This window comes from Vanessa cardui, chromosome Z (assembly GCF_905220365.1).
Source record: "Vanessa cardui chromosome Z, ilVanCard2.1, whole genome shotgun sequence".
Taxonomy (NCBI): domain Eukaryota; kingdom Metazoa; phylum Arthropoda; class Insecta; order Lepidoptera; family Nymphalidae; genus Vanessa; species Vanessa cardui.
This window is the reverse complement of record NC_061154.1, coordinates 6,293,835-6,310,439: the sequence shown is the minus strand read 5'-3', so window position 1 is coordinate 6,310,439 and position 16,605 is coordinate 6,293,835. Positions and strand designations below refer to the sequence as shown.

General features: G+C 33.8%; 1 protein-coding gene across 6 annotated transcripts in view; it reads left to right on the top strand.

Moving 5' to 3' along the window:
- Positions 1-12,115, top strand: part of LOC124542918 (insulin-like growth factor 2 mRNA-binding protein 1) — a 41,700-nt gene extending 29,585 nt beyond the window's left edge. For 2 of the 6 annotated variants that reach the window (XM_047120851.1, XM_047120850.1), the window contains exons 2-7: positions 3,339-3,506; positions 4,183-4,569; positions 4,697-4,940; positions 5,061-5,450; positions 5,573-5,830; positions 7,770-12,115. In XM_047120851.1, the coding sequence (XP_046976807.1) occupies positions 3,339-3,506; positions 4,183-4,569; positions 4,697-4,940; positions 5,061-5,450; positions 5,573-5,830; positions 7,770-7,868 (1,546 nt within the window). In that variant the 3' untranslated portion in view covers positions 7,869-12,115. Of the gene's footprint in view, positions 1-992; positions 1,263-3,338; positions 3,507-4,182; positions 4,570-4,696; positions 4,941-5,060; positions 5,451-5,572; positions 5,831-7,186; positions 7,307-7,769 lie in introns of those variants that run through there. The other 4 variants (XM_047120854.1, XM_047120853.1, XR_006967406.1 and 1 more) reach the window with 3 other exon arrangements.
- Positions 12,116-16,605: the final 4,490 nt, after the last annotated feature.

The window sequence follows — 16,605 nt, the reverse complement described above, 5'->3', positions numbered from 1 at the left end:
CTAGTAAAAATAATATTACATATATCAGTTGCAGCAATAGTTCAGTAAATAAAGCTGCAATGGAACTTAAGGCTATATAGATTTGATAATGCTTAAAGGCATGCACAACTTTTCGTCTTTGTCCTGTTTTTAATGTCCTCGTTAACACTGCTTGTTTATTTAAATTTAAGATATTTAAGAAATGTCAATCAATTTTTTATGAGGAATAAGTTACATAAAAAGACATTCACATTGCTCTCTACGACTATAAAATTTTTTACTACGATTTGGTATTTATGAACAAAAGTAAATTTTAGGTGTTGTTTAAGTAAAACTGTTTAACAAAAATTTAAAACCATTATTTATTTATGAAAGAATATATGAAGATTGAAAGAGGATGGCCACAATATGGATTTTTCTTGATACACATAATAAATAAATAATTTATACTATATATCATAACAATGTCAAAAATATAACAAAAAATTTGAAAGTAATCAATAATAGTATGGTTGCGCAAATTCCTGAAAGTAAACAGGTTTTAGAAACAATCTTTTTTATATAAAAATAAAAAATGTTATTAAAATGATTATTGATCCAGCTATTTCATAAATTCCCTTCTGATAAAATCGTTATCATAATCACGATTGACTTCAGATAAGGTTGGCGCGTTAAAACTACTACTATATAAAAATACTCTTTCTAAATTTTGTTGTTTCTTGAGAAGGCTACAATTTACGGGAAATAATCTTTCGTTAATTCGCATAGCATTGCGGTCGACCTATCTGCAATGTCGGTACGAGTATTTTGTCCTTGAAAGTTGCAGAGTAGAGTAATTAGTGAGTGGGGTGAATGGATTGTTAGTTTTTATCAGGTAGGTGGCGGGAGAAGTGCGGGTGGCGGGGCAGTGGCGGTCGCTGTTTTGCATTGCATGGCCGTTGTGCCGGGACCGCGCCCGCACCCCAGCCGCCGCTGAGCCCGCCGCGCCCGCCGCGCACCGCACCGCTCTATGCGTTCGCCGTTCAGTCATTCGGCGACGCTCGCGCTGGTGCCACTTTTTAGCGCGTCCCCGCTTTGCCCCCTCATCCCAGTTTCATTTTCGCACACAGTTCCGGCCGTTTCCAACCCATTTCTTGTTTTTGTTACTTCTTCGAGCACTACACTAGTCCCGTTGCAGTCTCTTATATCCACTACCTATTAAGCTTCGGCGCCTGTGTAATCAAGTCTTCTGAGCCGCGCCAGTTACGCAGTCTACTTATGGACACAATGGCGAAATACCGCAGGTATGCCTATCGAAGACGCTACACGTCTATCCGAGCGGCTAAATGACTTCTTTACTACTTCCTCGCACCTTGTGGTGTGATATTTTTTCCAAACTTTAATACTGGACCGTATTAAACTAGTTTGTATATTTACCGTTCACTCGGTTGTTTGCTTTGTATTGGGAATAGTTGTTGAACAAAATGAATTGCACTTGAGCACGTGGTGCGTAAAGTTAAAAGTAAAATGGCGGCGCCGGCGGCGGCGCGGCATGAGTCACCATTCCGAGAGCCAAGCACACGCTGATAAAACATACAACGTCGAACGAAGAGTGACAAATTATTTCAATAAAGTAATGTACGCCCCCATAGTATTTCTAAAGAAATTGCGATCAGCTACTTTCGGTTCTTTACATATTTTTGTTTACTAACATAAAACCGGTTTTGATGTAGTATTTGACCTCTTTATTGCAACAACAATGTACCAAAATTAACCATTACTTATCAAGTATAAATGAAAAATGCGTTCGAGGGTAAAATGTTTGTGGCTACATACAAATTACAAAGTTTATTGATCTTTAGATATTGAGTTTGATTGATAATACAAACATTGCTAATGTGTTGGTTGATGTATCACCGATCTCTAGTTTTATTTATTTTTTAATTAATGAGAAGAGAACATATAAATGTTTAAATAAGAAGCAGAACTTATTGTCTTATCGCTTTATCGACTTCCTAATAGAGCGAACTTATACGTATACTACTACTGCACATATTTTTTTTCTGATATATCCCTTGTATATGCATAAGGCGTATATCTTCAAATATCTTAAATTGAAACTAAAATATGAAATTGATGCAAGTAGTAGTAACTTAACTATATGCATTACATGTGTGATCAACTTGCACTAAATAGATATCAAGTATATTTTTTTTAAATCTACATTTTAAAGGTGTCTTTAGTACATAACTGTTAAATAAGCTTTATTTATTATGACATAAAATATAATATACGCAGTTTTTTTTTTAAATAAGAATGATATATAATTATATTATAATTAAAAAGGTAATCTTAACTTATACTAGATTTAAGTCTTCTACAATTTAAGATTTATTTTTAATGCAAGCATAGCCTGCTTTGACATAGTGACATATTGCATATTTTGGTAGTACCTGTTTTTTAAGACATGGAAAACAATAGTATAAAAGTTAATAAACTCGAAACTATACAATTATGTTAATGCTGTTATTATGATAAAACAGCACAAATGATAATTCATACCATATTAGTTAATTTCTGCCTTTTCAGAAGTCCATTTGCAAATAAATAAATGAGCATGTTCAACCCTACTATTGTCACTGAGCAGTAAAAACATTCACGTGTCGAACCCTTTAACTAGCTTTAATCCCTGTTGCCCCTTTAAATAAAAATGGGCGTATACGTACATAATATTCGCATTTTTACGTATATAAGTTGTATATTTATTTATACTTTAACCTTATTTATTCTAAAGTAATGTAGTATTATTAAATATAGTTTCTTTAAATCAGCTCGATAAAGTTAAATTTAGGATGATTTTATTTAATACGTGAAATTAAACGCTACGAGTTTTGTTATAAAACAGCATTACAATTTTGTTATAAAACAGCATTACAATTTTGTTGTATTAAGAGACAGTATTCCTAATAAAGGCTTTACGCGTGTGTAAGTTGCTTCGTGAGTAGTAGTTAACTAGGTAAATGCACTATCAGGGGTCACTCGTTGAACGCGAGAGTGCAATGGAACCACAACCGACTCACTTGTGAATGGCAGCGAGCGCAATTGGCGCGGGAGGGGGCGGAGTAGTGCGCTGCCGATGATGTCATCTCCGCTCCGCCATTTTGTATTGAGGGTCGCTAGCCGCCTGCCGCCGCCATGACTATATAATAAATGCCTCAATTTCAATACATTAATCTACATTGAATCAATGAGCTGTTTTTGTCTTACCGGTGTATTATATATACCACAAAACATTCCTATGAAATGAAATTCAACGTGTAGGTTTCTTGAATGACCGATGTTTTGTAATAATAAGTGATAGGTTATGTCGCTTCTCACAGCCGATCAAGGATTCTCATCAGTGGGCTCCCCCTGCATGCTCGCTTCGACACCATCGAGCCCCTGCTCTCACAGTATGGCAACGTGCAACATTGCGACAAAGCGAACTCACGCGATGCCAACACCCAAGCGGTGTACATCACATTCGAGACCCCGGAGCAAGCGCAGCAGTGAGTATAGTCCACAAAGTTTGAAGACATCTTTTGGGCCTTGTCACTCTTTCGGCTGCTTGGTGTCTCCCGCTTCTCAACGTACTGTGCACTCGAGGCGTTTTGCATGATGTGTGACGTCTCTTTTCTTGCCTTCTCCTTTCTTACTATCGCAAATCTATTGCTTTTCTTATAGTTCTGGTTTTCAGGAAATCTATTAATATTTGCATGGAGTGTGGTTTATGTGTATAAGAAACATTCTGTTTTACATTCAGGATGGACAACAGTTTTCTATCTTATCGTATTTAAATTTGCATGTATATGGTCAGTTGTCAACTTGAAATGCGTGCGTGTGTATTTATATGATGTTAAGGATGTTATATAATAAAAAATAATATGAATATTTTCAAAGTCTAGAGATCTAAATTAAAATTTCATCTATAAATTTGTCTTCTTAATGGTTATTTGTTTTATTTTCGGAAATTAATTGAATTCAATAAAAAATATGTCTTGTTTATTATGATGTAAATATAATATAAAATATATACTTTTCGTAAAGCCGACTTTCATTAAAAAGCAAAATATTGCAGAAGTTATATGCAAGAAACACTCACAAATAATATTTTGATATTAAAAAATTATGTTGGGTTGATGGCTAGAATTGATTTCTAAACAAGTGATGATTTGTATTTGACAGGGCCATCAACGGACTAAACGGGTGCGAGGTGGAAGGGAGTCGTATGAAGGTGGAGGCGGCGGATGGGATGGCGCGAGGCGGCCGGCGTGGGCGACCGGGTGGCGGTCGCGGCGGCGGCGGCGCTCCTGGCACTGGCGCGCGCCCCACGGACTTTCCGTTGCGCTTGCTTGTCCAAAGTGATATGGTCGGCGCTATTATCGGCCGCCAGGGCAGCACTATCCGTCTCATCACTCAGCAAAGCCGTGCTCGTGTCGATGTCCACCGCAAAGATAACGTCGGTTCACTAGAGAAGGCCATAACCATTTATGGCAACCCAGACAATTGCACTAATGCCTGCAAACGAATATTGGAGGTGATGCAGCAGGAAGCAAATAATACAAACAAGGGGTAATTAATTAATTTAGTTTTATGATTACTCTGAACTAGGAAATGATTACAACCAATAATAATGAAGCCTAGTATATTTTTTATAAGTTTCTACAATCCAATAAAATGTACTATTTTCATTTTACAGGGAAATATGTCTGAAAATTCTTGCACACAATAATTTGATCGGGCGCATCATTGGAAAGGGTGGAAATACCATTAAAAGAATAATGCAAGAAACTGACACCAAGATCACTGTATCCTCAATAAACGATATCAACAGCTTCAATTTGGAGCGAATCATCACTGTAAAGGGGAGTATTGAAAATATGGCTAAAGCAGAGTCACAAATATCAGCAAAACTGCGTCAAAGCTACGAAAATGATCTGCAGGCAAGTATATTGATAAACTTACAATATTTTGAGATATATACTAATTAAGGATTCATAAAAAACCTTTGAGCTTTTGCTTAAAAACAATTTAAAAACACAGTATTTTCTATTATTGAACAGGTGCTGGCACCGCAGAGCATAATGTTCCCGGGTCTGCACCCGATGGCCATGATGTCGACTGGCCGCGGATTTTGCGGTGCACCGCCGCCCTTCCCACCGCCCATTTATGCGCCGCTGGCCGGCCAAGGTGGCGCGCAACAGGGCGCTGGTGACTCGCAAGAGACCACTTACTTGTACATCCCTAACAACGCGGTGGGCGCTATCATCGGCACCAAGGGATCGCATATTCGGAACATTATTCGATTCAGCAATGCTTCTGTGAAAATAGCCCCTCTCGAGCAAGAAAAGGGCGCGGAGGGCGGCACCAGCGCGGGCGCAGTGGGTCCTGCTGCAGCTGCGCAACAAGAGCGCAAAGTTACCATCGTTGGTAGCCCAGAAGCTCAATGGAAGGTAAATTATTAATAACTATCGATATGATAATGATAAATGATTATATATATATTATATATAAATATATAAACATAGGTCTTAGATCTAATTGTATTTTAATTTTTTATTTTATGTAATTACAGGCGCAATATCTGATCTTTGAGAAGATGCGGGAGGAGGGATTCATGTCGGGGTCAGAGGATGTACGGCTGACTGTTGAGATCGTAGTGGCCTCATCGCAAGTTGGGCGCATCATAGGCAAGGGAGGACAGAACGTGCGTGAACTCCAGCGCGTTACTGGCTCGTTGATAAAGTTGCCCGAGCAACCACAGCCGCCGGCTGCCGCAGCTCATGACCATGAGACCACCGTGCACATCGTTGGACCTTTCTACAGCGTCCAGGTTGGTGCTGTCAAAATTTCTTTTTATAACATTATTATCCTGTATTTTACTTTTTTTAAACCAAGGAACCATGGACTGGCCCTAATCGTTTTGGTTCCAGATATAATATATATATATCGATTTCTATTTAGAAAGAAGAAAGGTCAACTATATATAGTTTTTTTTTATTCCAAATAAGACATAAAATTCATATTTATCATTTTAAAGCAGAAATACTGACCAATTTCACGGAAACGTAAAATAAATCCACTAACAAAAAATGCTACGTTATTTACGTGTGATTTATTTTGGAATCGCGATTTCTAAATCTTCGTAGGATCTTTACCTAAGTCTTAAAACAAAACCTTTATAAACCATATAACTTACCAATTTCTGACATTTAGTAATTGGTAAGTTATATGTCAGAATAGTATTAGGTGAAGTTATGAAATCATTTGTATGCTAAGCGAATATATTTTAACGTGTTATAATACCAAATTAGTATAAAACTTGTATTAATGTGAAAGTACCGACAAAGCTATATTGTATAGCACGAACACTAATTAAATATCTGTATCGGAGTCAATAAATAAGCAACTTCAATCTCATAATAAATATTAGTGACCTGAAGCATAATTTCTGCTAAAAGTTAAAAGTAGATGGTCATAAAAACAATGCGGTATGTGAAAGCCGCGTAACTAAATTATAAAAACTTAATAGGATAACTTTTATCATAGTCACTGCATACCAAAGCAGTTTAGTTGCAGTAAAATAAGTTTTAGTCAAATAAAATTACCTACTTGAAAATTAGTTTATATAATTATGCCTCCAGAAGGCCATGTTTATAAATTTCATCATATAGTATCTCAACGTTGCTGGTCTCAACCTAGTCAAATATTATTTCTTAGTAAAACTAAAAAAATTAAAAGTATTACCTTAGAAATCTCAATATTACACGAAATAAAATATAAAAAATGTTTGCTTGTATTTTTTCATGTGTATTTTTGTATCGTGTTGTATGCGCCTTAATGTTTAACGCGTTGCGTTAGTAAATATTACAAATAGAAACTGAAGTTTCTTCTTTGTATTGTTGCAATTTTTTTAATGTGTGATTATTGGGCATGTATTGTGATTTGAGAGATTGAGTGATTTGTAAACCTGTATGTAAGAGGAGGAATGCATAATACGTGTGTGAGATAACAATAAGCGATGTAGCAAAGAGTACATGTAGTTACAAGTCTAGTGTCGAGGTCGTGGTCGCCGGGGAGTCGTCGGCCGCCATAAGATAAGTACTCAATTTTGAATAGCTGGCGCGATGCGAAATGGTTGAAGTTATTGGCGACTCACTGCGGCATAATAAATGTTTAAATGTTGTAGCAGTCGCCCGAAGCGGGATGAGAGACCTGTGACAGCGTGCGCTCAGTGGGTGATGTCACAATGAAATGCCACATGACGGCCGTCATGGCGGCACATTTAACGTTTTCATCTTTTCCATAGGTGAGTTTCTCCTTCCATTTATATAAACATCAAGCGAATGTATCAATGACTGCGATGTGTTTATTTAAATAAATATTTAAACAAATAATATTTGTATTTTTATTATGAAACTATGTTACTCGTAAGCTGCTATATATTGTTTGCTTGGACGTTGTAACTACATGTACAGAACATAGGAATTATAAAAGGGTCGCATAAAATTCACAGGTTGTGCGATGATTATGTGGATGAAAGGTTGTGTGATTTGTAGGTATTTTATTACGTGCGCGGGTTAATTGATAAGGTAAAGGTTTTTGTTCTAAGACCGTATTATAATTACTTTGCTATGCGATTAACATATTCTTATTTTGTCACTACTTCTTAAGGCAACGCGATTTGTAGTTCATCGTTCGTTAACGAAGGTTTGTCGCGATGAAATTTGACTCTGTGACAATGTAGTGATGTGTCGCGTTGCTGCTTGCAGTCAGCGCAACGGCGTATTCGTGCGATGGTGGCGCAGGCGAGCGCCCCAGGTCGCCACCGACGCGCCGCGCCGCCGCCGCCGCCGCCCGCCCAGCAGTAGGCGCCGGTCACACCGACACCACCACCCGCCGCCACCTCTCCGTCGCCACTTCACAGCCACGGCAACGCCTGCCCCGCTCCGCCTCAGCCCCGATCCCACCCCGAATTCCAGACTTAAGGCCCAGCTCAGTTAGCTCTGCCTTGTAGTCCCGCTGTGCGCAGCCTCAAGCGCTTTGATTTGTTGGCAGCCTGTGTCCAATGTTGTTGTTGACGTAATTATATTAACGTAGTGAATTATAATTAAATACTATTGACGAATTTTATCCCGGAATTAATGTTGATGAGTAATTGGATATATATTATGTATATTATATATATTATTCATATACACTATTTTTTTTAACGATAGTGACAGTTATATGAATTAGCCGGAATATATTTAATTGTTATATTGTTTTCATACCATGTTATTATACTGCATTGTAAAGAGTTTTCACTGAAGGCAATAGTTGACGATTATGTTCTCTATACATATACACATGTTAGTAGCAATAGGTATAGTACAGCACCATTTTTATACAAACGAGATGTAATACATATTTTGTTTTGTTATGAAATAATAGATTAATCTGTTGAAACACTACAATATACTGTTGATTTTAGTCGAAAGGGTGTGTGGGTTGCGAACTCTGATCTGGAATGGAGATACACGACATCGCTTTACTCATGAGGCTCAACGACAAACTAAAGCTTTGCAACTATGAAGTAAGGATATCCTATTGTAACACATTGTGCGCGCGAGCCGATAGAGGTGCTTGGCCGACCGCCGTCTTATGGACGGGCTGACCAACTGACTGACTGACCATAAGACGGACCATGCGACAGACTGACTAGTCGACTATTTACTCGAATCAACCAGCGGCGCTGCACTCCACCTGCGATGGATATAAATATTTTTGATATAGTAGTCATCGTTGGACGGTAAGGTTTAAAAGGTACGAGTTTTAATTTGTAAGTGACATTTGTTGATCGTTTTCTTTGTAATTTTGTCTTTGTTAGCTTTATAACGGTTTTCCTGTATCGATGCGAAAATGGCGATCGTCACACCGAGCCGCACCAGCTCAGCTAGTGCGGAGCGATGCGGAGCGGTCGTTCGGTTCCACGCGACGATACGGTTTTATGCGAGTGTACGATTTGCGTTATAATTGTGCCAAGTGAGATATTTAACTATGAAAGTTTAAGATTAAGTGAATGATATCAAAATTTGATGAAAAGCTTAGATATTTATATTTATAATTGTGATAATAATATATGGAAGTTTTGGCAAAAGTGTGAGAATGTTTTAACATTCTTTTTCCATTATCTTAATTCTTTCGAGCAGGGTTGTAACGCAGTGGAGAACTTTCACATGACACGTCCCTTTGCCTCTTGTTCGAAAACGGAGTAAACGTTAGGAGGCTCAATTCGGGTTGTTACCTGCTTAAGATAAGAGTTGGCCCCGTAGGATAAAGCGTTATTACTCGTTACTCGTTTAGTGTTTATCGTCAGGTAGTGTCTAGATAAAATATTAAATTAGTTTATAATTAATGGTTTTTTAGTAATAGAGACGGTCTTAATGTAAAATTTTATTAATTTTTAGATAGTTAATAAAATTCATGTAAGTGACGACATAAAATGTTCTGAAAGCATACTTTCAATAAATATCAACGTAAGTCAATAGTATGACGTTATCAGTATGACGAGTCTTACAAATTTGAGATAAGGCAATGATATGCAATGCCAATGCAAATCATAAGAATAACATTTTGGGTAATTGCATCTTTCCGCGGAGGTCATAATTGAAACCTTATCTTCGTGCTTGTTTATTATTTCATCCGTTATAACCCTGCTCTCGAGGTTAGAATATATGAATTATATTTTACGGCGCCGTAAACTTGCGCTCGCTCCCAGGTGCATAAAATAATTTTCATTTCAAATTGGCCCGCCGCTCCGCCGCGACTCTGAACAACTCTGAGCGCCTAAGCAGTCAACGTTTGCCGACCCCACCTGGATACTTCCACATATTATTTAAAACTATCTCGCTATTGGCATTCAATTTTCACCGAATCTACTGTTACCGAACGATTTAATGATTTAAACACGAAGCTAAATAATTTTCATTGAATAAAAAATATATATATGAATAGCCGTTCTGTGCGAGTTTATTCTGTACCTTTCTGCATACCGTACATTATGGACCTATTTGTGACTAGTATTTTGTAATCTGTCCCGACTACTTCATTTACTTTACGAATTTAATTATGTTTACGTACTTTGCGTATTTGTTTATTCGGAACATCGATAATGTACATTGTGTACAATGTTTTGACAGTATTGGCTTTGACGCCGTATTAAAAAATGTAGAGAATGACAGTAGTCTGGTAATAAATAAACTTTATTTTGCCTTATCATGACAATCTGAGAACATAACGGGCACCTATTCATAACATATAATTTGGTTTTTAATAGTAAAAGTAAGTTATGAAACATTGTTGGCAAATAGTATATATGAGATTTTAATCAAATTGAATGCTTTTGAACCGCATAGAAATGTTCCCCTTAAATATAACCCCGCGCCGAAGCTTTACATAACACCCTGCACGGGACTTGTATTTTAAACGCTTTATGCGTTATTTAACATTCCATATTTTGCTATCACATGAAAAAATTAAATAATAACAATTATATAAACATGTTCGTATAAGATCTACAGACATGATCAAGTGCGCGGGGAAGTTAACGGTTAAATAATAGGTAACTAAGACCTCTATGTGAAACTGGATTTCTGCTAAGTTATGTTTGCCCAAGATTTACGATCTGTCATTAAGCTTCTTTTGAATAGGCTTTAATTAAATGAAGCCTCTTTAGCCTAAGTTGTTCCTGTTTGTTTGTAAAAATACGTCATATCATGTAACAGTTTGTTAATATTGGGAATATGTTTTGTACTATAGGCGTGTACTTTATTGAATATTAACAAAGTTTACATGATATGGTCTCTGATCTTATTAGCTGCTCAATTACAGAATTTAAAAAGTTCCTTAACCTCAATGGGCATATTTTGTAATTGTGTGGCTAATAATGCGATTGAAATGTATTATTAAAAGTAACAATTCGCGTTATAGCAAAAGTCCTAATACCTAGTAGTTACACTAGATTGTTGATAGTCTATGTGAAATGGCGCCTGTTTAGAGCCAGGTTTAACAGGAACTGACCAGCAATTGGTTTTTAAAATATCGATTCAAAAACTTGTCTACACGATTATCGTGTTTAGATTTAATAGTAAACGACAACCCACAAATAAATATAAAGCAAGATATACTAAGGACAATATGTGCGAGCGCGTCGGCCGTTTATATTTTATTTTGCAGTATCTTATTCGGTGTAAACGGCCGCTCGACTGCGACCGGAGGAGTGTACATATAGGCATGTCGTTAATTCCTTCCATTTGTAAGCAAGAGTATCATAATGTTGCACATTATGATTTGTAATGTGTTAGGAAGCAGAAATTAATAGTTTTAGTTGATTATTGTATCGTTGTGAAGTAGTGTTAAGTTGAGGCAGGCGCGGGCGCGCGGCCCGAGACTGAACTACATCGCCGCGTTGCCCGCGCCCAGCCATCTAAATGTCATTCTCGCTGGTAAAAATATACTTTATCATTCTTGTTTGATGGTTCTACTGTTATAGACATTATAATATTCATTTCTCATGTGTGTAATCAATATTTTGTGTATTTGGCGTGTGATCGACTGAATTATCGATTTCATTTTATGTGCATGAATGTATCTTAAAAATAGTACCTACGCAAAAGGAATATACTTGTTTAATATTATAAAAAGAGCGCGGTCGAGCACACGGCATTCGGCGCCGAGAGCGCAATGCCCCGTGCGCAGTGCCCGAGGGTCATGTATTGGGGAGCTGTTATTGTTGCTTCTCGTCTGAGTATATTAAGGTCCAATGTACATTTTAGGAAGGTTGATTTTTTTTTATTCAGTATCTGTTCGTACTGGACGTTTCTTACATATTCAACCAAATTTTCTTTGAATTTTTACTGTTATTTTTAGAACCATTTATAATTGGTATAAGTTCAGAAACTAATAACTACCTCAATATTACTAAATGAATATGATAATTATCTTTGTGCATGTTTTTGGGAACTGAATTTAAAAAAATACAAAAATTCAATATAGTATAAGAATGCTATTTTAAACAATAATGGAAAATTGTCAAATTTAGGTTTCTTAACGTAATAAAAATTGATGAAAATTTTAATTATCTTTTTATTTCAATATTAGCTAAGCTTCACGATTTACCCACATTATTTTTTTATTATTACAACCTTTTTAAACAGTACTTTTATAAACAGCATGATATTTACGGTAACTATTTTATAGCTTATAATAAACCATAAGCAGTTATGTATACACACGTTATTTCCCTTTTTGAAAATAATTTGCGTAATATTATTAGTTCATCGCCCAATTAATAAATGACAGCTCATTTCATTTAATATTATTATTTTTAAAGAAAGGAATACATGTCAGTATTAAGTGCTATGCCATATAAAATAATATTAATTACAATTTTACAAATTATTGATACACTACACTTATACTTTACTTTTGTTACGTGATACTGTTAATCACTCGAAAATTGTCAGTACCCTTAGTACGAGTTTGACAGTTAACTTCATGTAATTTACTTTCGGTTTTCTTTTCATACAAATCCTATCAGCGCCCCAAGCGTAAACGCAGAGGAACTAAAATCGGCAGTACGAGTTTTTATTACTAACGTTATCGACTTCGAAGTCGAAATAACGCGCGGTTTTCGACATTTTGGTAGTACGAGTAACACTTTTGACAGATTTACGCAAGTAAATTGACGTTTTCGTTACTTTCTTATCGAGTTTGAACTCACTGAATTTATTTCGGTGAGAGTCAGTGAAACCTATTTTTGAAAATTAATTACTAAACATGTGAGGCAATATAATGCTTGAAAACTAGCTACAACTGTTACGGTAGTCTTTTAGAACATTAAAAAGCAACGAAACTGAATTCTGCGGTGAAATTTATCTTTAATTAGCCGTATTTTAAACTAACATATTTTCTTGAGAATTGCCTTAGAAAATGTTAATATTTTTTTGCGTTAACATGTGAAGAAGAAATGAGTTATAAATATTAACTTATTTTCAATATATTTACAAATATGATACAAACGCAAGGTGAGTCTAAATATAACATATATTTTTAAATGGCATGCTAATGTATTATTTAATTACATCGAAAATAAATGATAATAATGTAAAAGAGTATAATTCAATTATCATAATATCATAAAATCGCTTAAACAAAATAGTAAAACAAGTTATAATTGAAATATGTATATTGTTTAAATGAGTATTTTCAAAAACATCAAAAATACTTACCTTATTTTTGTTATTATTCCTAACAATATTGGTAGCAGTTGAGAATGCTTTGAAGGTATGATGGGGATCATGCAAAGTATAAGTAACTGTCATTCTTTAGTGTAATCATTATTAATAAAAATATATATATTTTCAGGCTATGAGTGAATCAATCCTTTATTTGGAGCAGCTATACTATTATTAATGATGATTTGGTGCAGACAATATCCAAGAAACAAGTGACCATGCATTGAACAGTTATCTACTTCTCTATATAATTTCCTTTTGATTTAATTCAAACAATAAATATACTGAAAAGTGGATTTGTCTCTTTATTGAATATCTATTATTTTCTACGATATTGTAAAATTAAATTGAATTGACAATGATTTAAAAAATATGCATTATTATATTAGAAACATTTATAGGTACATTATTATACTATTATGTATGTATATTATATGTTTATATTAAATTATATATACATTATTATTATACTCAATAAATGCTTGTAACTATTGTTTTGAATTCTTATAAATAATCAACGACAAAAACACTCATTGCTTAAAAACATAGAATGTTATTTATCCTTTTTCTAAAAGGAAAAATATAAATAACAATAGTAGTATAAAACAGATAATTAAAACTATTAACTCTTTATTGTTTAATGTAAATCAGTAACTTTATGTATGTAGTGCATATAATTATATTTTAGGAAAAATAAAACAAATTAAGAGAAAGTAATTGTTAGGTATTTGTTTTCAATATATTAAACTTTATTTTCACAATGATTCTTGGAGTTAAGAGTGTTGGATGTAATGTCACACTGGAAAATCAATAACTATTGTTTTGATTTCTCTCAAATAATCGACTTCAAAAACACTCATAGCTTAATAAAATAGAATGTTGTTATTTATACTTTCTCAATTATGGGGTATATTAAAACAATGAACTCTTTATTGTTAAATTTAAATAAAAAGCTTTATATATGTAGTATATTTATAATTATATTGTAGGAAAAATAAAAACACAAATTATGATAGTAATTATAAGGTATTTGTTTTCTATATATTAAACTTTATTTTCACAATGATTCTTGGAGTTAAGAGTGATAGATGTAGCATCACACTGGAAAATCAATAACTATTGTTTTGATTTCTGTCATAAATAATCAACTTCAAAAATACTCATTGCTTAATAAAATAGAATGTTGTTACTTATACTTTTTCAATTATGGGGTATATTAAAACAGTCAATTAAAACTATGAACTCTTTGTTGTTTAATGTAAATAAAGACCTTTATATATGTTATATACATAATTATATTTTAGGACAAATAAAAAACAAATTAAGGTAGTAATTATTAGGTATTTGTTTTCTATATATTAAACTTTATTTTAACAATGATTCTTGGAGTTAAGAGTGATAGATGTAGCATCACACTGGAAAATGCAGCACAGATGTATTTGTATTATCTAGGCTTGTTTTTCTTCTTTGGAACTGTAATCACAAACAATATTTTTTATTAATACATTCACAAACATATAAGTCATGATCATGGAATTATTTAAATCTAAGTGAACCCTAATTGAAATATAATTAATAAAGGCCATAATATATAATGGCAATTAGACATGCATATTATTGTAGTATATTGAAATAGTTTGTATTTAATTAGGATAATATCGAAATAACAAAATAATTTAAGCATAACTTTGAATTGAGATGAAAGTCACTTCATTTTAAATTAAACTTAATAAACAGGAAATAAAAACAATAATTTAAATATAGAATAAAAGTGTTCGCAAACTAATTTTACTTATTAATAGATGCTCTAAATATGTATAAGTATATCAACGTAAAATTGTAAGGAGAATTCAATTAACAATATTTGTAGGTTAGTTATAGTTTAACACAAATTCCTCTATATTAATAACAATATTCACTGTTTATATATTTTTTAAACGTTTAGAATCTTTATTATAAACTTACGGTCCTTACAATTATTACGTATCGTTTTATTTATTTAATGTAATAATAAATTTATGTTTACGTACCTCTTGATGAATTTTATAATATAATTAATCTTTCAAACAATGTTTCAGTGTAATTTCTTTTCTTTTCACTGCTATTATAACACTTAAAAATTAAAGCATTCACCGTTCTATTTCTTACAGTAATGTAAACAGTGTAAAATACGATAAGATAACCTTAAAATTTTTAAAGACATTAGACAATACTTTGCGAGAAATGTCAAATACAAGAAAAATGACAAAATATTTTTTTTCACTCTTTTTAGCGCGTGTAAGTGAGACGGAAATATGAATTGTGTGGTAGTCTTTTTCGAGTCGCTCGATGGCTATCATGGTTTTAACGCAAACGAGTAATGTCAAACTTATACTATCGAATTCAAATACTTCGTAAACGTTTTCGAATAGACGATACGTTATTAACGCAAGAAGTATTGAAACTCGTACTAGGGGTACAGTTATATCTACACAAGCGGAAAGTTGAAACTCATTTATAAAACCGTATTTATACCATATTACGAATTCCAATTCAATGGATAAAAAATCATTTTAAAAATCAATTTAGTAAAATATATTTCACTTAACAGTATCTCTAGTGTCATTGTTCGTGTATAGTCAAGAATCCCGAACTATTATAAAACAAATTAACTTCGGCTCTCTTCGTTTTTTATTTCAAAACCCAGCGTCTTTTCGGTTACAAATCTCCGTCTAACAAAAATGCATAAACATTTTTTGCTTTAAACACAACTGCTGTATTCGATAAAACCAATCATGTTTAATTTTTATAGTATGATATACGAATATACAAATATTTTAGGGCCTGAGCTGATTATGATATCGCCTTAGTTCAAGCCAAAGGGTGCTTGCTTTCTGCTTGTAAAATAGCGTTTCTTTATTGCCTATTGTTAAAAAATTGTATCTGCATATGAATGCCATTAGAATGGTTGTATAAATAAATACAATAACTACACTTATGCAGATGCATATGTAGGTTCTTTTTAAATATTTTTTAGTCCTATCTCGTCTCGGTCCTTCTCCATACACACAGTCTTATCTATCTATATATCTATTATCTTTATTATTAAACTGCGATTTCTGTTTGCATAGCACCTTTTTCCTCTTTTGCTTGTCTACCAAACTCGATAATTTTGACAAACATTTTAGAAGCAAAAGGTACGAGAGCGAAATTTTATGCAATCCATTTTTATTTACTTGATAAATAATAACACATACGTACCTCAACTTATTGCATCATGATTTATATGTAACGTATTGCGATCGTGATAAAAAAAACGAATGTATATGTATGTATAATATCTTGAAAGAAA